Raw genomic sequence first — 25014 nt, 5'->3', positions numbered from 1 at the left:
AGGCTGAACAGTATATCGAGTATACAAACAAACTGGGCAGACTAGATGGGCCCTATGGTCTTATGCTGTCTTGTCTAATCTGTTTTGCTTATGGTCACTTTTTTTTTTTTTTTTCTACGTCTTTGCCAAGTTTTATCATTTTAGTTTTCAGCTTTTATGGATTATTTATTTAATTATTTTTTTTTAAATCTAAATGGACCCTATGGTCTTATGCTGTCTGTCTAATCTGTTTTGCTTATGGTCACTTTTCTATGTCCTTGCCAAGTTTTATCATTTTAGTTTTCAGCTTTTATGGGTTATTTATTTATTTTTATTTATAAAAAAAAAATTTATACCGTCAAAAGTCTCAGCAGTTTCCAAAGTAACATACATAAAAGCATAAAAATACACACACACTGAAACACAATAATCCAAAATCGTCATTCATATAGCTAATCACATAAGAAAAATGCTCTTAACAAACTTTCAGCAAGTACTCAACTACAGTAAAGAGAAAGCAAAAGAATTTCAAAGGAATGATTGTCATACCGTTATAATTTACCGCACATAATATCTTGTCTATAAAATGCATAAGCGATTTACAAATTATAGCATACAACACCTAACAATGAACAAAACTATTTATTTAAAAAATACCAATTGTTTATACAGGGTGCCCACAAAAACACTCTTTGATTTTAAATTGTTACAAAATCAAAACTTATTGGAATATGTTTATAAATAAGATGACGGCAAATACAAGTCCCAAAAAGCACGGTTAGCAAGATCACCCTTATAAGCTGCGATTGGTGCAGAAGTTACAACCTTCCGACAATGTAACATGACAAAATGACCAGGTGTTGCTCAAGTGGCCCCCGAGATCACTGGACTTTACTGTTATGACTTTTTCCTTTGGGGGTACGTACCTTCACTACTCGCAACTATGGATGATCTGCAGGAACGCATCACTGAAGCTATAAAGCGATCACGCCGGATATGCTTTGGAGAGTCTGGTCCGAGCTCAATTATCACATCGATGTTTGCCGAGTAACGGGTGAGGTGCACGTCGAGCGTTTGTAATCAACAGATACCATATGAAACTTTATGAGTTGATGAAACTGTAGCCTCAGAGGTGAAAGAATATTCCAATAAATTTTGGTTTTGTAACCATTTAAAATCAAGGAGTGTTTTTGTGGGCACCCTGTATAATAAAACATCTGTAGAGCATGTCTCCGTGTATCTAAATATACTGTTTGATATAGCTGCGGCTGAGCGTTTGAACTCTGCAGATGTTTGGATGGCTTCTGTCATGTTGAAATGCTGCTGCTGCTCCCCTCTCCCAGGGGGTCAATAGGATAATACATGCTGTCTTTTTCTTTAGGTTTGGTCAATTGTGCCCTCGCTCTTGGTTTTGAGAAGATGGATAGAGGATCGATTACTACTAAGGTAAGTGGCACTCATATTGAGCATTTGTAATGGCATTTCAAGTTTAATAGAGATTTGATTAATCGCTTAATCATAATTCTAAGCGATGTACATAATAATAAAATTACAAAGTATGGGGACCAATACAACGAATACAATACAATGAATTTCCTACTATCTTCACTGCTTCTGCAAATGGGGGATGTTACAGAGCATCTTGTGTTGGAATGCAGCAAGGGCTGTTTGGTTAGTGCAATGTTTGTTTCTTTTGAAGTCGCTGCTGTTTCTGTTACTGTATTAGGCTGCTTGGAGCCTCTTTGTTCCTTGGTGAGATGGACTATGCTCTGGCTTTATAGAAGGTAAAATATTTGGGGCACTCCTGTTTCAGGTACTGCTGGGTGGGAGGTGAGAATAAAGTATCGGGTCCTTGCAGTGTCATGAATATGATTTGGTAGTGTACGCATTTTGATCAAAGAACAATAACCTTTTAGGTCCATAAGCCTTTAAGATGAGAATTGAGCCATTGAGAAAATCCACTACTTTTTTTTCTCTAGGAGAAGCAGTACAAAATTTATTTTACTCTCTTGGTATGTTGCTTAGTATTTGTGACCTGGATTGGCCACTGTTGGAAACAAGTTTGATGTACCTTTGATCTGTCCTAGTATGGCATGGTTTACGTTCTTATGAACTGAATTAAAATGACAGTCTAGGATACCTGAATATGTATATGTGTATATACGTCTATGAAAAAAGAATCTAAAATACTGTGATCTTACTCCCTCCCTGTAATGTGAGCGTTTTCCCTCAGGCAGTATTGTCATTTAATAAGAAATCTATTGATCATTTTATAATTTTAGTATTTGATATTCTGTTCTTTCTACTATATATTTCTAGAAATATTATAAAATCTACAACTCCAACCCCCTCCACAAAACCAATATAAAAAATTACCAGCAATTAACTCGCTGTCTCTACCCTTTGTGCCCCAAAAGTGCCCTTGCCATCCAAACAGATGAGATCTGCTATCAAGCCGTGCATAAACATATAGAAGAGTTTCATAACAGTAGGGAATCGCAAAACATCACTTCCTTAGCATCCTTACCAGACCAGACCAGAACCTAGGGGTGTTGTGCTTGTTAACCAAAATGCTGGTGGTGTTTCATTGGCATGGGGGGAGGGGGAGGGCTGTGGCACTAGTGGGCAAGTTGCACAAGACACAGTATAGCTTTGTACAGTCCAGGCTTTTGGATGTTACTGCTGGTTATGCTATACAAGTTCAGACAGAAGCCAAGTAGTAAGTGTTCCAGGATCATTGTATGGATGCATTGACATAAACAGTATTTTGATTACATTTTAAAAGTGTACATGTGGTGTTTTTCTTTGGTTATATTGGTTATAGGCCTAAAAAGGCCCTACATAATTTATAAAACTGTAGAGCTTGTGGAGTTGGGCAAGCATTTGCCCCCTTGTCATTCTCTAGTCCTGGGCGTAGACTTCTGGACCATTTCTCCCTGGTCAAGCCAAGCTATAACTTTTTTTTTTTTTTAAACATATCAAAAATACTGAAAGAAAAAGTTGCCTATAACTTGGACTGATCTTTTCCTTTTCAAACTCCCTTTTTTCGGCAGAGATTCTTGGGGTCAAAGTCTCTCTTTGCCATATGCATGAGGTTGTCTGAGGCAGGCTCCTGGACCAGTTTAAAGGTTAGGTTCCAGTTGAGCATGGGGAGGGCTGCTTCTCTAGAAAGCCCTGTCTGAGTCTTGTCCCTTCTCCCCTCTCCCCGTCCCCAAAAAAATCTTGTGGTTACCTTTTCATTCTGTAACTAAATGATTTGTCTTCAGTAAAATAGCATGTATTTCTTTTCTTTTTTTTTCTATTATACTGTGTGGCTCTATTAAGAAGTCTAGATTTCTGTTGGCTCTCTCTTGGTGGGATCTCAGGACTTTCAATCTCCTGATTTTTATTTTTTTTTGTGTGTGTGCTTGCTTCACTGTTCTCCCTAATATCTCATTTGCAGCTGATTGTGCTTGGCCTTATTTTAAGGTCATACTTGGCACAGTTTTGTATGAGGTATTTTTCTTGCAAGGCTGAGAGAGCAACATCACTGTGATACCTCTATTTTACCTATGGCTGGGGAAAGCAATGCTTTTAACGCCCTTAATGAGCTGCAACTTACTGTGCTCCTAGAGTGTGTTAGACCATGGAGAAAACAAGCCTGAGTACCTAATTGAAGCACGGCAGCAGCGGTGCTGTTATAAGAAAAACTCATACTTATGGAGTCAAAATGACCCCGTTGTGAAAAAACCCACTGTCTTTGAGCGTTAATTTTATGCTTTATCACAACAGGAATGAAACTTGCTCCCATTCCAGGGTATGCTGGAGATTCTTGGTCTCTCATTCACTGCTATTATGTTCCTCAAACACTTCCTAGAATTCATTTTGCTGGGCCATGTCATTGGTGGTGCTTCACATTGTCTGTGGCTCTCAGTACAGTGGAGACTTTTTCAAAGGTATTTCTACAGGCAAACCTGTGGTTTTATCCTGTGGGGAATAGACAGCAATGAAGGTGGGTTAGGGCAGGCTAGATGCTTTGCAGTGCTGTAAGCCTTCATGGTTCACTATGTGGGGGTTCCCCTCTTTATTTATACCCCCCCAAACACACAAGACTTGGCCACAGAACGTGGCTCGGTATTCAGACACCTTTACTCCAATCAAACAGGTGTTACTGTCAGGCAGTTGCCAAAACTGCATCTCTGCAGTAGCTGGACTTTGTAATCCTAGATCTTCCGCAAGCAATAGAAGATCGGAGAAGGTTATCATGCCGCTGTACCGGGCCATGGTGCACCCTCACCTGGAGTAGTGCATTCAGCACTGGTCGCCATACATGAAGAAGGACATGGTACTACTCGAAAGGGTCCAGAGAAGAGCGACTAAAATGGTTAAGGGGATGGAAGAGTTGACATACAGCGAGAGATTAGAGAAACTGGGCCTCTTCTCCCTTGAAAAGAGGAGCCTGAGAGGGGACATGATCGAAACCTTCAAGAAAATGAAGGGAATAGACTTAGTAGATAAAGACAAGTTGTTCACTCTCTCCAAGGTAGAGAGAACGAGAGGGCACTCTCTAAAGTTAAAAGGGGATAGATTCTGTACAAACGTAAGGAAGTTCTTCTTCAGCCAGAGAGTGGTAGAAAACTGGAACGCTCTTCCAGAGACTGTTATAGGGGAAAACACCCTTCAGGAATTCAAGACAAAGTTAGACAAGTTCCTGCTGGACCAGAACGTATGCAGGTAAGGCTAGACTCAGTTCGGGCACTGGTCTTTGACCTAAGGGCCACGGCGGGAGCAGACTGCTGGGCACGATGGACCACTGATCTGACCCAGCAGCGGTAATTCTTATGTTCTTTGGTGCTCAGTTGGACTGACCTGGCCTGGTTTTCTCCATCATTGAGCATTATGCTTGATTTTGGTCAGGATTAATGAAATTCATTTTCTTTGGAACTGGTATGTGTTAAAGGCTATTTTTTATATGAAATCTGACAGCTTACTTTTAAGTACTGTTTAAAAACTACTAAATTATCACTGGCAACTTCAGTTTCTCATTTTTTTATTTATTTTTTAATTCTTTATTCATTTTAAAACTTTCATCAAGTGTACAAAAATTTATAATAAATAAAATAAATCTAAGCACTTGTGCATCTTATCATTATATCTTATAATTATAAATATAACCCTCCCCCTCCCACCCTCGAATCCCTTTATTTATTATATTTTCATATAATGGAAACCCACCCCCCACCCAACCCTAAATCTTACATAATTAATAGAAAAATATTAGAAAAATGGCATCAATCATGACAAAAGGACGTTAATGGCTCCCAAATTTTAATAAAATTTTAATAATTTCCATTCTGTACTGCTATTGATCTTTCCATTCTATATATGTGACATACTGAATTCCACCAAAACTTAAAATTGAGCCTACTATGATCTTTCCAGTTATTAGTAATATGTTGGATGGCAACTCCAGTCAAAATCAATAAAAGTTTGTTATTACATATTGATATCTGACTCTTTTTTCTCATTTAGTATGCTGATCGGACTAATCCATTGGACAGACACGTGGAGGTGATGGCTAACAAATATGGTATTGCTTCAGCTCCTGTGGCTGCTCAGATGTTTGGTGCTGCTGGGAAAGAGCATATGGAAAAATACGGTATTATACAGATGTGAAAGCCATGTTATAGAATAAATCAGATTAGTCTTTTGAAACAAATCTTATTGGCAACGAAATATTTGCAGACTGTATAAAAATTTGTGACACTTAAGGATCAGACATGCTTAACTAGGGTTACCAGATGCCCGGGAAAACCTGGGGAGAGTGTGGTACAGTGGTTAAAGCTACAGCCTCAGCACCCTGAGGTTGTGGGTCCTTGTGACCCTGGGCAAGTCACCTAATCCCCCCATTGCCCCAGGTACATTAGATAGATTGAGCCACCAGGACAGACAGGGAAAAATGCTTGAGTATCTGAATAAATTCATGTAAACTGTTCTGAGCTGTCCTGGGAGAACGGTATAGAAAATTGAATGAATGAATAAATAAATATCCTCTCTTTAGAGGACTGTCTGGGTTCCCAGATGGACTTTCCTAAAACCGGCAGTTTGTCTGCATTTTGGAAAGCCCTGAGCTCTGGTTGCATCTGGAGAGCTTTCAACAAGCATTCATGGATGATGTCGCATGCATCTGTGCATGCTGGAGGCCCTCCAGATGCAGCCTGGAGGTTGGGAAAAGAGACGAGGCGGATTGGGGTGGGGTGAGGCCATGCGTCCAGGTTTGTCTGTCATTAAATATGGTAACCCTTTGCTTAACCACTGTTTGCACTACAGAATGTCCTCTTTAAGTGCACAGAGGGCTAGATTCACTAACCTGCCCGATCGTGACCGATCCGTGTCCTATCCGGGCAGGTCCAATGGATTCTTCAACCTCCAATATTCAAATGGGGGCAATTGGAAGAACGCCCCCATCTGCCGGCACAGATTGCTAGTGTGCGATCTCGACGCATATGCAGACCATCTGTAGATGGTCTGTGCATGCATCTAAGCCCTGTCCGAGCCACGACTTTAGTTTTGTTTTTTTACTTTTTTAGCCCAGTGAGCCCGTGATTTTAACCCGCTTTAAACCCGTGGGTTAAAACCATGGGCTCGCAGTGCGGGGAAGGACAGGAGAGATTCGGGGACGAGCAGGGCGGCGATTTAGGAGAAAGCAGGGTGGCAATTCGTGGGGAAAACAGAACAGAGAGATCGGGGAAGAGCATCGGAGCGGCAGGTAGGAGAGATTTAGGGCAGCAGAGAGCAGGGCGTGCAGAGAGCAAGGCTTCAATGGAGCTGGAGAGTTGAAAAGACATTTGCGACTGGTCCCCAGCAGTCGCTTCTTGGGTTGATCGGCCAGCCCAGTTGGTTTCATAAATTTCTTTGGTGAATAGCGTCCCTGTCTACTTTGTATGCGTTTCCCCTCATTTGCATCCACAGATTGGAAGCGGATCGATTGCAGGAGAGGTTAGTGAATTGGGCCGGAGGGAAATCTGGTCGCAAACTGATCAGTACATGATCGATTTGCTTAGTGAATTCAATTGAATTCAATATCTGAATGGAATGAAAATGTTAAGTCATATTAATTAGAGAATGACAAGGTGGCGGTTTACCCGCGGCTACCGCATTTAGCCGCGGATAACCCGCCGAAACGGTGAAAGAAATATAGCAGTGGCTGCGGGGACGGGGACAGGCCATTCACCGCCCCATGGAGCGGTGAATGGTCTTGTCTCCGCAGTGAGGCATCAAGGATCGCGCGGTCCCCGCAGCCCCCGCACGCGCGGCTGCTCGGTATTCAATCTTCTGCTCTGACGCAACCGGAAACAGGAAGTTGCAGCAGAGCAGAAGATTGAACACTGAGTAGCCGCACGTGCGCTGCTCTTTGAAAGCGTGCAGGTCGCCGAAAAAGAAAGCCTGCAAACTAAGGTGAGCTGGAGGGAGGGAGCAGGCTAAACGCTACCATCGGGCGGGTGGGGGCTGTGGGGACCGCGCGATCGCTCGTGTTCCTGCCTCTGTTTAGCATTTCTTGTAGGAGTATGTTGTCCCATTTTGTTGTTTTATTTTGGTCAGATTGGTGATCTGATTTTTATAACCCCCCCCAATGATTCTGGAATCCTATAATTCCTTCTCTGACCTTCATCCCTCAGCGTGACAGCAGTACTGTATTTGGGTTTTTTTTTAAATTGTGAAATAGTTTTATCTAATCAACGTGCTCTTTATAGTGGTGAGACGAGGGTTTGAGCAGAAAGCAGGAACAGGCTTTCCTCATTTAGGTCCTGAACCAGGCCTGCTCAAAGATCTGTTAACCAACCTTAGCCAACACCTCAAACAAATTAGTTATTCAAAATATAATATTGTCAGCCAGTTCCAGCTCACACTGGAAGGAGGGAGTGAACGGGAAAAGGATTCTGGGCCAAGGGGATGAAGATAGAAAGAAAAACTCACAGCAGGAAAGAAAGGGGAGGGCAGGCAGGTGAGCCAGATGCTGGAAGCAGGGGAGGGGGAAGAAAGAGGGAGAGAAGCTAGATGGGGTTGAAAAGCAGAGACACACTGGTATGGAAGAGGAAGATAGGGGAAATCTGGACACAGGAATTTAACAGAAAGAGGGGAAATTATGTGCATGGGGCATAGGGACAGTGACATAAAGGGGACATGCCATGGGGATGGTATATGGACACAGGGGGGGGCAATGGCACATATATAGGGGAGATATTAGAAATGGGGAAAATAGGAGCACAGAAGCGAGATGGTTTGTGGGGATGGGACAGGGACCGAGCTCGCAGGCTCCAGTGGCTTGCACAAATTACATTGTAACGTGCCATGAAAATAAGAGGGAGGAAGGTAGATAGATAGGCCATGTGAGAGGAGCTGAAGGGTAGTAGAAAGGAACAGATGGTAAAGGAGGGAGGGAAGGGTTTTGGTGGAAAGGAATAGAACAGACATTGAAGGAGGGTGGAGAGGAACAGACCCTGAAGGGAAATGTGGAAGACAGAGTGGGGAGAAGATGCTGGAAGGGAAGAAGACAGATGCCAGACTATGGGGGAGCGGAGGGAAGAAGATGGGTGCTAGACCAATTGGTGGTGGGGGGGGGGGTGAAAGGAGAGGCACAGTAACAGCAAATGGAAGACACACAGTGGATGGAAGGAATTGAATGAGAAGATGTGGAAAGCAGAAACCAGACAACAAAGGTAGAAAAAAAAATTCTATTTATTTATTTATTTTTTGCTTTAGGATAAAGTAGTATATTAGTTGTGTTGATAAAAATTTGTAAACAAAGCCCTGCCAGCTGAACATCTCTTTCTCTAGTTCAGCAGCAGGAACTTTGATTTATAAGAAAGGAATAAGCTAAATATTACAGTACTAAGGCTTATATGGATGCAGCGGGGACGGTGACGGGGCGATGAATGGGATGGAAGTGGCGGTGACGGTGCGGTGAAAGGGATGGCGGTGACGGTGACGGTGCGGTGACGGGGCGGTGCAGAGGATGGTAGGCCGGGAACGGTGCAGTGACGGGGACAGATTTTTTCCCCGTGTCATTCTCTAATATTAATTGCTTGGACTTGTCGCAGATTGGCTGCTAATCACAAGTCTTGAACAGCTGAGGAAAGGCTGTTTCAAAACCGAGTGAACTTCTAGATGACAATGCCAGCATCTATTAGACTTAGAGCTATCAATTCTATGCAAACGTGTAGGGGTCCATAGAGCTCTATGTAAAATAAAAAACCAAGTTTGTCTCATAGATGCTGACAGTGTACATCTTATCCTCCAAGACCAAAGTCGTGGCCATTGAGATGCATTAATTTGATGCTTAATCTCAATGCTCCAAATATCTCTAAGACATTAGATCATCTTTTATTCTATTGTCCATTCATATTAACATTTTGGAAATCAATTTGGCCCCAAATAAATAGGATGTTAGAAAATCCAGTAGCCTTGACATATGATACAATTCTATTTGGTACTACAATGAGAGCCCATAGTCAAATCTCATCAAATAACAACAAACTTTTATTTATAATGACTGGAATAGCAATACAGCAAATTACACGTAATTGGAAAAATTGGGACAGATTGAACTATAATTTCTGGTGGAACTCAGTTTGCCATATATATAAGATGGAACATGCATTTGCAACACAAAAAGGATATATGAATAAGTTCAAGAAGATTTGGGGACCATTAACAGAATATTGCAATATTTGAATTTCATTTTCCCATGATAAGAAAATAGTATAAAGAAGGAGGGGGGGGAGGGGTTAAGGGGAGGGAATTATTCTCTTTATCATACATTATAAATAAAATATTATAATAGATGATATTCTTACATGAAAATAACGTAATAAAGGGAGGGGGAAAAGGTTCATATTTAAATAATAATTGATAAAATCATTACAATATATATATTGTATAACTTTATAAGAAAAATAATTACAATTATATGATATATAAAACCATAAGAAAAATAAGACAAGAAATGTTATATATAAAATATATTATAAAAATATCAAGTGTATTGTTAAGATAATTGTATGAAAATTTAAGACACTTGTTGTTAAATGGAAAAAAAATTCAATATTTAAAAAAAAAAAAAAAAAAAAACCGAGTGAACTGTCTTTACAGCACAAGTTCCTCCTGTGAGAAGGAACTCATGGGGATATGAAAAAAGATGTGTAATTTTTTTTTAATGAAAAGTCTATATTTCATAGACCACTGAAATGTCAAATGTTTGTGGATTACAATGTAACGGGAGACAAAATTCTCCTCACAAAACAGAAATCAGGCATTTGCATCAAATAAAACCACTATATAGTATTCTGCATAAGAATAGCCTTACTGGGTCAGACCAATGGTCCATCAAGCCCAGTAGCCCATTCTCACGGTGGCCAATCCAGGTCCCTAGTACCTGGCCAAATCATTCCAAAACAAATTCTATTCAGACTTCAAAAATCAATGATAAAATTAACTAAATAAAATGTGTCCACACCAGACTAATCTAGAACATGGAAACATGATGGCAGATAAATGCCAAATGACCCATCCAGTCTGCCCATCCGCAGTAACCATTATCTCTTCCTCTCTAAGAGGCCCTCTTGAAATCAGACACAGTCTTTGTCTCCACCACCTCTTCCGGGAGTCTGTTCCACATATCTATCACCCTTTCTGTAAAAAAGTATTTCCTTAGATTACTCCTGAGCCTATCACCTCTTAACTTCATCCTATGCCTTTTCATTCCAGAGCTTCCTTTCACATGAAAGAGACTTAACTCATGCACATTTACATCAAGTAGGTATTTAAACGTCTCTATCATATCTCCCCTCTCCCACCTTTCCTCTAAAGTATACAAATTGAGATCTTTAATTATCCCAGGACAAGCAGGCAGCATATTCTTAACGCATGGGTGACATCACCGACGGAGCCCCGGTACGGACCTTTTTAACTAGAAAGTTCTAGTTGGCCGCACCGCGCATGCGCGAGTGCCTTCCCGCCCGACGGAGGAGAGCGTGGTCCCCAGTTTCTTCGTTTCCGCGGAGCGAAGAAGACGCATGTGTTTTCAACGGCCGTTGAAAAACTAATTTTTGCCTTCCTGCTCGCGTATTTTTTCACTTTTTTTCCTTTTTTCTTATCGGATTCCCTTTATTTTTGTTTAAAAAAAAAAAAAAAAACTCGTCGAGTTTTCCTTATTTTTTCAGGCCAGCCCCGGCGGGGCCTGTTGCCACCTTACAGGCCTCCGGGTTCATTTTGCGGAGGCCGTGTTTCCATTCATGCCCCCTCAGCCGGGTTTTAAGAAGTGCCAGCGGTGTGCACGCCCGATCTCCCTCACCGACCCACACAATTGGTGCCTCCAGTGCTTGGGTCCAGAGCATCGGGCTGACACCTGCACCCGCTGTGCTACGCTTAAAAAGCGTACTTTGAAAAATCGGCAGATCCAGCAAAATATTTTGTTTGGTACCGGATCTGCCATGGAACCGGCTGCGAAGTCGACGGCACCACAAAAGTCGGCACCGACGACATCAACACCACCAGACCCTTCCTCGGGGTCGATGGGCCCAGGTAAGCCGGCTAAGAAGCCTCCCACTTCCCTTGAGCGCCCTCCTGCCACGGTTGCGACACCGGCCCTCCCGGCACCGCACCGGCCCCGCAAACGCTCCGCTCCGATCTCGGTGAGTGCCTCATCATCGGCCTCCTCATCGCCAGAGCGTAGAGCGGCTCCTATGGTACCGAAGAAGAAAAAAGCAGTACCGGTGCCTCCCCTGGACGACCGCATCGCGGCCATACTCCAAACACAGTTACAGGAGCAGCTGCACCAACAACTCCAACAACTGTTGCCGGCGTTGCTGGCACCGCACCTTCCGGTACGGGACCGATCCGAGCCTCACACTGTCCCATCGGTGTCGACCCTCTCGGTACCGATTAATACTTCCATGCCGGTGCTCTTGGCAGAAACACCTACAGTACATACCCGTGATGCTGCCGACCCTGTCCGGTCCCAGGAACGACATCGGTCTTACTCACCCGGTACCGCCTCGGTGCGCTCAGGCAAATCTCTTTCAAAGACCCGCCATACCGAGCCCTCCACACCGATGCCCAAACGTACGCACCCCGACGTTAGGGACCCAGATTTGTGGGAAGACTCCCCTCACGGTACCGAGGAGGACGCTTCGTCAGCCGACAAAGAACCCTCCATGACCGACACCGTCTCCAAACCAGAGCAATCCTCTTTCTCCAAATTCCTTAGGGAGATGTCAGCAGCTCTTTCCATTCCCTTAGAGTCCGACTCTAAAAAGTCTCAGGCTTTCCTCGATGCCCTAGACTTTGAGCAACCTCCCAAAGAATTTCTGAAGTTGCCCGTCCACGACATCTTACGGGAAACTTTCTATAAAAACTGGGAAGCTCCCCTCACGGTTCCTGGAGCACCTCGTAAATTGGATAGCTTGTACTGGGTTATTCTAATCCCAGGGTTTGATAAACCTCAATTGCCCCACGAGTCCCTCCTGGTGGAATCTACTTTGAAAAAATCTCAGGGTTCCAGTGTATATGCCTCCACCCCTCCTGGCAGAGAGGGAAAAACCATGGATAAATTTGGTAAGCGCCTTTTCCAAAATGCCATGTTAGCCAATAGAGCCAACAACTACACCTTCCACTTCTCCTTCTACATGAAGCATCTGGTGCAACAGTTCTCCTCCTTACAGAAATACCTCCCTGAACATAAGGTCCCTCTTTTCCAGCAACATATTTCCAGCCTCCTCCAACTCAGGAAATTCATGGTTCGCTCCATCTACGACTCATTTGAGCTGACCTCTCGCGCATCTGCCATGGCGGTGGCCATACGACGTTTGGCATGGCTGAGAGTCTCTGACCTGGACATTAACCACCAGGACCGCCTGGCTAACGCACCTTGTCTGGGTGATGAACTCTTCGGAGAGTCCCTGGACTCAACAACCCAGAAACTCTCAGCACATGAGACCAGGTGGGACACTCTGATTAAACCTAAAAAGAAGACTCCACCTGCTCGCACCTACAGACAGCAGTCTTCCTACCAGCGCAGGTTCTCGGCCAGACCTCTCAACCCCGCCTCAACAGCAGCCTCGCCGACCTCGTCAACAGCATCAATCTCAGGCTCGCTCACAGTCCCACCAACCTGCCAAGCCTCTCCCTCCGTCAAAACCATCTCAGCCCTTTTGACTTTTTCCTCCAGGGCATAGCCAGTCTCCCATCATCATTGCCTCTTCCTCAGCCTATCGGAGGTCGCCTCCAAATCTTCCTCAGCCGTTGGGAGGTCATCACATCAGACCAATGGGTCCTCAACATCGTTCGCCATGGCTACTCTCTCAACTTCCAGACTCTTCCACCAGACAATCCTCCCATAGAGTCTGCTTCTCACTCCTCCCAAATCCCCCTCCTCCTGAGGGAGGTCCAATCCCTCCTTCTTCTCAATGCCATTGAAGAGGTGCCTCCGGACCAAAGGGGTCAGGGATTCTACTCCCGCTACTTCCTGGTTCCCAAGAAGACAGGAGACCTTCGTCCCATCCTCGATCTCCGGGACCTCAACAAGTGTCTGGTCAAGGAGAAGTTCAGAATGCTCTCCCTTGCCACGCTTTACCCTCTTCTCTCTCAACATGACTGGCTATGTTCCCTGGACCTCAAAGAGGCCTACACTCACATCCCAATCAATCCGACTTCACGTCGCTACCTACGGTTTCAGATACAGCACCGTCACTATCAGTACAAAGTGCTACCTTTTGGCCTCGCTTCATCGCCCAGGGTGTTCACCAAGTGCCTTATTGTGGTGGCGGCCTTCCTCAGGTCTCACAACCTCCAGGTGTTCCCCTACTTGGACGATTGGTTGGTGAAAGCACCTACGTCTCCACTTGTGCTACAAGCCACTCATCACACCATCTCTTTCCTCCATCTCCTGGGGTTCGAGATCAACTACCCCAAGTCGCATCTGCTTCCCACACAGCGACTTCAGTTCATTGGAGCAGTTCTCGACACCACACTAATGAGGGCGTTTCTCCCCTCCGACCGTCAACGGACCCTGCTCCACCTCTGTCGTCAGGTGCTCCTTCATCACTCCATTCCTGCCCGACAGATGATGGTCCTCCTGGGCCACATGGCCTCGACGGTCCATGTGCTTCCTCTGGCGCGATTCCACCTCAGGACACCTCAATGGACTCTTGCCAACCAATGGTCACAGACTACGGATCTTCTTTCTCATCCCATCTCTGTGACATCGTCTCTTCAGCAATCTCTTCAATGGTGGTTGAACTCCTCAAATCTTTCCAGGGGTCTACTCTTTCATCTACCCCCTCACTCCATGATCATAACCCCGGATGCCTCCCCCTATGCGTGGGGAGCTCACCTGGGAGATCTACGCACCCAGGGACTCTGGGCCCCTCAGGAGCGTCAACATCACATCAATTTCCTGGAACTCAGAGCCATGTTCTATGCTCTCAAGGCCTTCCAGCACCTTCTCTGCCCTCAGGTTCTTCTCCTGTGCACAGACAATCAAGTCGCCATGTACTACATAAACAAGCAAGGCGGCACCGGATCTCGTCTCCTTTGTCAGGAGGCTCTCAGCATCTGGACCTGGGCCACGGCCCGCAATCTCTTCCTCAAGGCTGTCTATATCCAGGGCGAACAGAACTCCCTGGCCGACAATCTCAGCCGCATCCTTCAACCTCACGAGTGGACTCTGGACCCTTCAACACTCCACTCCATCTTTGCTCGCTGGGGCACTCCGCAGGTGGACCTCTTTGCAGCGCCTCACAACCATCAGCTGCCCCAGTTCTGTTCCAGACTCTTCTCTCCTCATCGCCTCACCCCAGATGCATTCCTGCTCGACTGGACGGTTCGGTTCCTCTATGCCTTTCCTCCACTACCTCTGATGTTGCGGACGTTATCCAAACTCCGCAGGGACAGGGCCACCATGATTCTCATCGCTCCTCGGTGGCCTCGCCAACACTGGTTCTCCCTCCTGCTTCAGCTCAGCTCCAGGGAGCCCATTCCTCTTCCTGTGTTTCCTACTCTACTTACGCAGCAACGTCAGTCTCTACTGCATCCCAATCTGTCTTCGCTCCACCTGACAGCTTGGTTTCTCTCGGGCTGACCTCTCCAGAGAATCTGTCTCAGCCTGTCCGTCGCATTTTGGATGCCTCCAGGAAACCGGCCACCCTCCAATGTTACCATCAGAAGTGGACCAGGTTCTCCTCTTGGTTTCTACTGCATCATCACGATCCCACCTCATTAGCGGTGGAAACTGTACTGGACTATTTGCTCTCTCTGTCCAACGCTGGCCTCAAGTCTACCTCAGTCAGAGTCCACCTCAGTGCCATCACTGCGTTTCATGAGCCTATCCTCGGAAAACCTCTCACGGCTCATCCACTGGTTTCCCGGTTCATGAGAGGCCTCTTCAATGTCAAACCACCTCTGAAGCCTCCTCCTGTCGTCTGGGACCTGAATGTGGTTTTTATCAGCCCTCATGAAACCCCCTTTTGAGCCTCTTGCCACAACTTCGCTTAAACTTCTAACATGGAAGGTGCTTTTCCTCATTGCCATCACCTCTGCCAGGAGGGTTAGTGAGATGCATGCACTGGTCGCCGATCCACCGTTCACTGTTTTTCACCATGACAAGGTGGTTCTGCGTACCCATCCTAAATTCCTTCCCAAGGTGGTCTCGGCTTTTCACCTCAACCAGTCCATGGTGTTGCCTGTCTTTTTCCCTAAACCCCATTCTCTTCCTGGGGAACAGGCGTTGCACACGCTGGATTGTAAGCGTGCCCTTGCATACTACCTTGACCGTACCAGGGCTCACCGCTCGTCCCCTCAGCTCTTTCTGACCTTCGATCCTAACCGTCTAGGTCGTCCTGTCTCTAAACGGACGCTTTCCAACTGGCTTGCTGCCTGTATTGCGTTCTGTTATGCTCGGACCGGTCTCTCACTGGAAGGTGCTGTCACGGCCCACAGGGTCAGAGCTATGGCTGCTTCTGTGGCTTTCCTCCGTTCCACGCCCATCGAGGAAATCTGCAAGGCTGCCACTTGATCCTCAGTTCACACATTCACTACTCACTACTGTCTGGATGCCTTCTCCAGACGGGATGGACACTTCGGCCAATCTGTGTTACAAAATTTATTTTCCTAATGGCCAACCATCCCTCCTCCCTCTCTGTTAGCTTGGAGGTCACCCATGCGTTAAGAATATGCTGCCTGCTTGTCCTGGGATAAAGCACAGTTACTTACCGTAACAGGTGTTATCCAGAGACAGCAGGCAGATATTCTTACGTCCCACCCTCCTCCCCGGGTTGGCTTCTTAGCTGGCTTATTTTAACTGGGGACCACGCTCTCCTCCGTCGGGCGGGAAGGCACTCGCGCATGCGCAGTGCGGCCAACTAGAACTTTCTAGTTAAAAAGGTCCGTACCGGGGCTCCGTCGGTGACGTCACCCATGCGTTAAGAATATCTGCCTGCTGTCCCTGGATAACACCTGTTACGGTAAGTAACTGTGCTATCTGTCCCCATACACGTTATGATGAAGCCCTTCCTCTGGACTTTTTATATCTTTTTGAAGGTACGGTGTCCAGAATTGTGTACAATATTCTAAATGAAGTCTCACCAGAGTCTTATACAGGGGCATCTCCTTTTTCCTACTGGCCATACCTCTCCCTATGCACCCTAGCATCCTTCTAGCTTTTGCCGTCACCTTTTCAACCTATTTGGCCACCTTAAGATCATGACATACAATCACACCCAAGTCTGTCCAGTGAGTCACAAGCAACCAAAAAAGCAAACAGGATGCTAGGAATAATTAGGAAACAGATAATAATAATAATAATAACTTTATTCTTCTATACTGCCATAGTCGAGAAACTTCTAGGCGGTTCACATTCGAAGAAGGCTGGACAATCAGCGAATTACAGGAAGCAAGAAGTGAGGGTTATATAAGAAATATTTGTATTTGCAACGTATATTCCCGTCCGTCCTTTTCCTGGGTCACAAACACCCTTACACCCAAAGACAATGTTCGCAGCCTAGGAATAACTCTTGACTCTAATTTATCAATGACAGATCACGTATCCAAACTAGTTTCATCCTCCTTCTACTACCTCCGCCAGCTAAAAACCATACGTGCCTACTTCTCAGAATCTGAATTGCCCAACTACTCTACGCTTTTGTTCTATCCCGCGTAGACTATTGTAATACTCTACTAGTGGGCCTGCCTACCAAAACTCTCTCCCACCTCAAAAAGGGTGCAAAACGCTGCAATCCGCCTTCTGAAAAACCTAGGCATCCGCAACCATGTTACCCCTGCATTAGCTTCCATGCACTGGCTGCCCATTCAAAAACGCTGCACCTTCAAGGCCCTGCTCCTCGCTTTCAAATCCTTCCATGAAACGATTCCGTACTACATGAAAACTAAACTACAAATCTACTTCTCAAAACGACCACTGAGGTCCCAAGGAGAAAAACGACTGACCATACCTTCTGGCCGCTCCCTCAAAACTGAAACCGCCCGCAAACGCTCCTACTCACATTTCATACCCAAACTTTGGCACACAATCCCTCCATCTGTCAGATCACTAGATGGACTCTGGAACGTCAGGAAGGCCGTGAAAACCTTCTTCTTTACTAACCCAGCGCCTTAAAGTAATTCACCCTGAAATGCCACCCAGTCAACGCACCTATGTCACTTAATTTCACCAGATGCTACTTAGTACATATGTTTTATTGTCATGTCTATATTGTAATTTATGTAAACTGTCATCTCTGCTCTGTCTGGATTATTATGGATGTACTTTGTAACCCGTTCTGGGCTCCTTTGGGAGGACGGGCTAAAAATCGAATAAATAAATAAATAAATAGATAGATAGAGGATATCAAATTACATCGTGAAAGATAGAGAAAATAGCCTTGAGAGTGGAGAGGCTTCTGTTTAGGAGATGAATTTGTCAAACAGAGCAGTTTTAATTGATTTTCGGAATGTGCCGTAGGTCAGATTGGCTCTATTTATGTAGTTATTCAGCCAGGATTGCTGTCTGCCTGCTTGGAACTTGAAGGTCCTGTCCAAAAAAGGATTTGTATTTGCAGCCTGTGATCTTTGGGTACGAAAAGATGTTTCGGTTTCTGGTTGGTCTTGTGGGGTTGTGTAATATGAAGTGAGGTTGTAGGTAGGAAGGTGCAAGACCCCAGGCCTGCTTGAAACAAATACAGGCAAATTTGAATAGAACTCGCGCCTCCATTGGTAACCAGTGCAACTTTTTGTAATAAGGGCTAATGTGGTCGTTTTTTTTCAGTCCAAAGATTAGATAGACTGCCGTGTTTTGCATTATTCTTAATTTTTGTACTGTTATTTTGGGATACCTAGATAAACAATGTTGCAGTAATCCAATGTTGATAGGATCAGAGATTGCACCAGTAGTCTAAAGGACGTGGCGTCGAAGTATTTTTTGATGGTCCTTAGTTTCCAGAGTGTACAAAAGCATTTCTTCATCACTAAGTTCGTGTGGTTTGCCATGGCTAGGTGTGTGTCCAGTGTGATACCCAGTATTTTTATGGTTTTGGAGATTTGGTAATTGTGGCCGTTTAATTGTAGTGATGTACTGGAGATTTTGTCTTTGGGGCTTGTCAAGAAGGCTTTTGTCTTTTCTGTGTTTAATTTCAGTTTGAAGTTGGTTGTCCATTTTTCGATTTCGGTCGTTATGTGAGAAAAGGTTATCAATTGTTTTGCTTGTTAAGGGGATTAGGATGGATATGTCATCTGCATATATATAATGGTTTAAGCATAACTTTTTTAATAGATGGCCTAGGGACGAGATGTAGATGTTGAATAGTGTGGGTGATAGTGGGGAGCCCTGTGGAACTAATGGAAATAAGATCAAGAATATTATAATGCCTCTGAATTGTTCCATGATGCAACCTCACCTTGAGTATTGTGTTCGGTTCTGGTTGCATTATCTCAACAAAATAGTGGAATTAGCAAAAAGCTCAAAGAAGAATGACCAAAATAATAAAGGGGATGGAACTCCTCTTGTAGGAGGAAAGGCTAAAGAGGTTAGGGTTCTTCAGCATGGAAAAGACGGCTGAGGGGGGATATGATTTGAGGTCTACAAAATCCTGAGTGGTGTAGAACTGGTAAAAGTGAATTGGTTTTTCACTCTTTCAAAAAATACAAAGACCAGGAGACACTCAAAGAAATTACATGAAAGTACTTTTTAAAACAAATTGGAGGAAATATTTTGTCATTCAGTGAAATTACATGAACTGCTTCCTTTACCCTTGAGGATCTTCTTCCCATTAGCTCGGTCAGAATGGCCAAGGAACCAAGCTTTAGGTTATGATCATATTCCTGGTGTTCTTGGAAAATGATGGGAAACTGTAACTGTCCCATTTAAGATCGCTCTAAATTGTAAATTTTATGTTAAACTGTACCTGCTGTACATTGCTGTGGGTAAATCCCTCCTTCATAAAGGCAGTTATTAAATCTCAATAAATAAACTTATTGCAGTTTTACTCTACCTACAGGTACCAAGCCAGAACATTTTGCCAAAATTGCCTGGAAAAATCACAAGCATTCAGTAAACAACCCGTAAGTACTCTGAGTGGACTATGACACTGCTGATGGGCTAATTATCCCGCTAGCAAATGGACATGCATATGAAAAGTCTCAAAACTAGGGCTGCACATCAATTATTTATTTATTTCTTTATTTATTCAATTTTCTATACCGTTCTCCCAAGGGAGCTCAGAATTGTTTACATGAATTTATTCAGGTACTCAAGCATTTTTCCCTGTCTGTTCCTATCTATCTAATGTACCTGGACCAATGGGGGGATTAAGTGACTTGCCCAAGGTCACAAGGAGCATCGTGGGTTTGAACCCACAATCTCAGGTGCTGAGGCTGTAGCTTTAACCACTGCGCCAGTCTAGAAATCAAAATGTAGTAAAAGTGATCCAAGTGCAGGACAATCAAGCCATTGTGACATCACTGATGAGGTTGGCTCTTAGCCATTGGTGGAATGAGGCATTGTGATGTCACAATACCAGCTCTGGTGATCAGAGGCTGAAACTTTTCACACTATTTATTTATTCAATTTTCTATACTGTTCTCCCAAGGGAGCTCAGAATTGTTTACATGAATTTATTCAGGTACTCAAGCATTTTTCCCTGTCTGTTCCTATCTATCTAATGTACCTGGACCAATGGGGGGATTAAGTGACTTGCCCAAGGTCACAAGGAGCAGCGTGGGTTTGAACCCACAACTCCAGGGTGCTAAGGCTGTAGGTTTAACCACTGGCTAAAAATTTTAATCGCATAAAAGCATTCCCCCCCCCCCCCATTTTCTTCTATTGTCATACATTGGCCAATATATACAGCGGAAGTAAATTATCAGAACGGACATGTTTTAATTACTAAAATGAAAATACATTACATTATTATTTGCATACCTTATTTAGTTCTATGTGGTTCACAGCTTAAGAATCTGAGACATTCTCAGGAATTACGACAAAATAATGGATTGTTAAATCCTAATCTTATGTTACAAAAAATTGTCAAATAGATTAAGTTTTGAAGAGTTTTCTGAAATGTTCATACTTTACAGCATTGGCTATCAACCAACGAATGGCCTCTTTTACAAAGCCGCACTAGCGGCTGCTCTGCGCTAACGGCCCCAAAGCCCATAGAGAATTAAAGGGCTTTGGGGCTGTTTCCGTGCGGCTTTGTAAAAGAGGCCGTAAGTTCCTTGTCTTTGACTGCTGCCTGAAATGAGAATAATCTATCAAAGTATTTTTTGTATCGACATTCCTAAAATCATCTTTCTTACCTTTGTTGCTTGGTAACTTTTTTCTATCATTTTGTTCCGTCTTTAAATCACCAGGCAGCAAAGGTAAGAAAGATGATTTATTTTCATTTTAGTAATTAAAACATGTCGGTTCTGTTAATGAACTTCTGCTATTTGCCACTGTACAAGTATAGAAGGAAATTTGAGGGGGGCGGTGCTTTTTCTGTGATTAAAAATTGTAACTGCAATTAATCTGTATGCAGCCTTGCTCAAAACGGATCTGAGATTGCCAACTAAGCATTAGGATGCCTCTTAGCTGTACTGCTTGACTTAGTCTATTAACTGCCTTTTCTGGGTTTGCTACACAGAGCCAAGTCAGACCCTGTTCAATCCTGCAGTGAGTGTACTTTCCTCATGCAGTGTTCTGACTTGCCTGGTCTTCATTCATTACCGCCAAATTCTGCCAGATTAAATATCCTTGCGATGGTAGTGGAAGATTATCCCTGTTGATTACTGCTGCTGACCAAAACTCCTGCTTTATTTTTGAGTTCCTGACAGAGCCTTTGGGTACACTTACCCCTCCCTATTCGCGGTTTCGATTATCCGCGTTTTTTCCCCTGGCCGCCTCCCTGAGAATCGCTCGTTGGCATAAAAAAAATGGCCCCGGGACTTGGAGGGAGGCAATCAGAGGCAGCGGGGGGAGGGGAGGGCAATCGGAGGCGGCAAGGGGTGATCGGAGGCAGAGGGAGGTGATCAGAGGCGGCGGGGGGTACGATCGGAGGCGGAGGGAGGCGATCAGAGGCGGCAGGAGGGCCAATCGGAGGAGGAGGGGGGCAATTGGAGCATGGACCTTACCTGGTGGTCTAGCGGTGATGCGGGGTAGGAGCAATCGTCTTACACTCCTGCCCCGTGCAGAGCCATGCTGTGAGTTCCTGTGGTCTCACGAGACTACAACAGGGAGTTCCTGTTGTAGTCTCGTGAGACCACGGGAACTCAGCAGCACGGATGTGATCACATGTTCTGAAGAAGCAGGTTTAGAACAGATTGTCTTAATTAAATGTTACTATAGTTTGGACAGAAGACAGATGGGATGAGCTGGTGGATGTGGGATCTTCAGCGAGTGCTAATTTAATAGCATTCTTGGAAAATTTCATAGATTCAATTCCCGCCAGGTCGGCTCTGAATTACCGCCCTGAATGAATCTGATAAATCATTGAGGGCCGGATTCTCAAAACTTAGGGCTCCTTTTACTAAGGTGCGCTAGTGGTTTTAGCGTGCGCTACAATATCGCATGCGCTAAATGATAACGCCTCCATAGAGCTTGCGTTAGTATTTTTCATTTAGCGCGCGCTGAAAACGCTAGCGCACCTTAGTAAAAGGAGCCCTTAGTGTCCTTAGCAATGATTGCTACGCCACTTCCAGCCAGTTTAGCGTGCCAGTGTTTTACCAGCCGATTATCAGAACGGCCTTTTCCGAGCTTCCTAGCAGTCTCCAACTCTGCCATGCAAATGTAGTACATGAGGTCATTAATATTAAAATGGCCTCATCAATAATTAAAGGAGTACTCTGGGTGATTCCTTGGCCTCATTGTACCACATTTGCAGCCAAATTTTCCGGCAGGGTCTGAGCTGTCGTAGCCTTACTTTTCTGGTCAGTGCCTGAGCGTTAATTGGCTCAGGCACTGACAAGAAAGTAAGGCTATGACAGCTTAGACCTACACCCCCCCCCCAAATAAAAAAAAAAAGACCCCCAAATTAAAGGACAGCAGGAGGGATGTCCATTCCCTCCCACTGCCAGTGATCCTGACAGCACCCCAGCTGGAGGAATGCTCACTCCCTCCTGCCACTGGTGATGCCTGGCAGGAGGGATGCCCACAACCTCCCACCGCCAGGGTCCCCCGCTCCCCCCATATCTTTCTGATGAAGGCCGGCCAGCGTGATACCTACTCCCTCTGGCAGGCAGGCCCGCCTCTTCAAAATGGCAGGCCTTCCCCTTCCTGGTGCATCCTGGGATGTACCGGGGAGGGGTCCGAGTTCCTGATTGGCCCAGGTGCATAAGGCCCCCCCTATAGGCCAATCAGGTGTCGGAGGAGGGACCCCAGTGGCAGTAGGGAGTGGGGGATCTCCAGCGACAGGACGACCTGGAGTCTGGGGAGTCTGGGGCAGGGTTATCAGTGATGTTGGGGTGCTGTGGGGAGGTGGCAGGAGGGAATGGGCATCCCTCCTGATTTTGTACAGGGCATTGGCAGGGAGGGTCTGGGCAGCAGTGGGTGAGGGGGGTGTATGGGCAGTGGTGGGTGAGGTGGGGGTGTCAGCGAAGCGGGGAGTCATCTTTCTGCTGCTTTCTCTGCCAGTTAACCAGCTGAGCCGGCAGGGAGAGCAGCTTTGACAGGTAGGAGCTGTGCTCAGCGATTGCTTTTCTGAGCAAGCGCCAAGCACAGTTCCTCCAGCTCTTTACTGACGATTCTCCACACAAATAGCATGCATATAATTTACATGCTGAGAATCACCTGTAAAATAAGTTGCTCCCTCTATGGGCACTACATCAACTCACTGGATTTTACTGGCGAGTTTTGAGAATCTTCCTCTAAGATATTATTTTAAGACATCAACATTCTGCAGAAACTATGCAAATCTTTCCAGATGTATCATGGAAAGCTTTTCTTCATCTGAAGGGTAATAACTTTGGGACCCAGCTGGAGAAGATTTTACAAGAAAGTGAGAAATGAGTGGCTGAATAGGGATTTGGGAGTTCATTTTAAATAAAGCATAGAGTGTTAAGAATTTTCTTACTAACATACAGGCTGGGATCAATGGAACTTGAACAAAAACCCATCTAAAGTCACCAGATAAGCACTGCAAACACATAAAACAGACCCCCACACACTACCTTAGTGATCACTAGCCCCCCCCCCCATAAAATATGAATCACAACTTTAAAATTCAGCCTCCAGACCATCATTACCTGGCCGCCTGGCAAAGGAAAGCCTAGTTGTCCAGCACAGAGGTGGCTTAAGTCATCTTGAGGGTGGGTTAGGGACCCATAGAGAGGAGAACACATGCCCATAAGCCCCTGTAATCACTGCATTGATACTTAAACATGTGCACTCCCCTATACACCCCCAAAACCCTTTTTTACTGGCATATAAGTGGCTCCTGCAGCCATAAGGGCTATTGGGGTGGTAGATAAGTGGGTTTGGGGGATTCTGGAAGTGGTTTGGGGGGCTCACCGTGACCTATATGGGAGTAGTAGTGAGGAGAAGACATGGCACCCTTTTTGTGAAGTTCACAGCAGTGCCCTGTAAGGTACCCCACTATTTAGGTGCCATGTCTGGGTGTTCAGTCCATCACTTTGCAGACCCCTCCCACGTCCAACAGGGCTTGTTCTAGGCGTTTTGGACTTGGACGGAAATGTGGTATAAAGGTGAACTTGGACTTAGCAACTTGGACGATCAGATTGGCAGGACGTATAATTAGATGATTTTCGAAAGAAAAAAATTTTTGGCCGTATTTTTTGAAAATTGTCTTAGGCTGTTTTTCACTTTAGACGACTTGTGAGTTGGACGCAAATGGACTTAGACGTCCCTTTCGATTATGCCCCTCCACGTATTTGGTGACAACTGTAGGCTTTATACTTTTCTTGTTAATATGATACTTTGAAAATTTTAATTTAAAAAAAATTATACTTTTTGGATGAAAGGGGTAAAAAAATGGCAAAATAGATCCTTTTTTCTGCATTTGTTAAAAAAAATGCTATAAAAATATTCTTACCAACACCTCTTCCTGCCTTTTGCAGAAAAATTCTCCTTTTAAGCTTGATGGCAAAGGTGTCCATGAAATGATAGCCCATGCTGAATGCTCATATATTATACTCAAGTTGAAAACTGTTTTGCCTTGGCTTTGAGATCTTTCTCCAAATTTTGCATCTCTTTACAGGAATTCCCAGTTCCGGGATGAGTATTCTGTGGAGCAAATTCTAAGTTCAAGCAAGATTTATGAGTTCTTGACCCTGTTACAGTGCTGGTAAGGAAATGTCCTTGTCTTGCTGGGCAAAGGCTGATGGCTGAATATTTGCACACCCATTTGACAAAAGTTAGGTGACTTGTTATGTATTAGATCTACGCAACCCATCTAGTCTGCCTAATCTGATTTCAGCTTTGTAGAGCTTTACCTACACATTCTGAGAAATAAAGATTTAATAATAATAATAATAATAACTTTATTTTTGTATACCGCCATACCCAGAAGAGTT

At 44.7% G+C, this 25014-nt stretch overlaps 1 protein-coding gene across 2 annotated transcripts in view; it reads left to right on the top strand.

Moving 5' to 3' along the window:
- Window positions 1–25014, top strand: part of SCP2 (sterol carrier protein 2) — an 85666-nt gene that overhangs the window by 25114 nt on the left and 35538 nt on the right. For both annotated transcript variants that reach the window (XM_033916238.1, XM_033916239.1), the window contains exons 5-8: window positions 1361–1425; window positions 5491–5617; window positions 19506–19569; window positions 24699–24785. In XM_033916238.1, the coding sequence (XP_033772129.1) occupies window positions 1361–1425; window positions 5491–5617; window positions 19506–19569; window positions 24699–24785 (343 nt within the window). The remainder of the gene's footprint in view (window positions 1–1360; window positions 1426–5490; window positions 5618–19505; window positions 19570–24698; window positions 24786–25014) is intronic.

Source organism: Geotrypetes seraphini, chromosome 12, assembly GCF_902459505.1.
Source record: "Geotrypetes seraphini chromosome 12, aGeoSer1.1, whole genome shotgun sequence".
Taxonomy (NCBI): Eukaryota; Metazoa; Chordata; class Amphibia; order Gymnophiona; family Dermophiidae; genus Geotrypetes; species Geotrypetes seraphini.
Note: the sequence above shows the minus strand (reverse complement) of the source record. Positions and strands in the feature narration are given on the sequence as shown.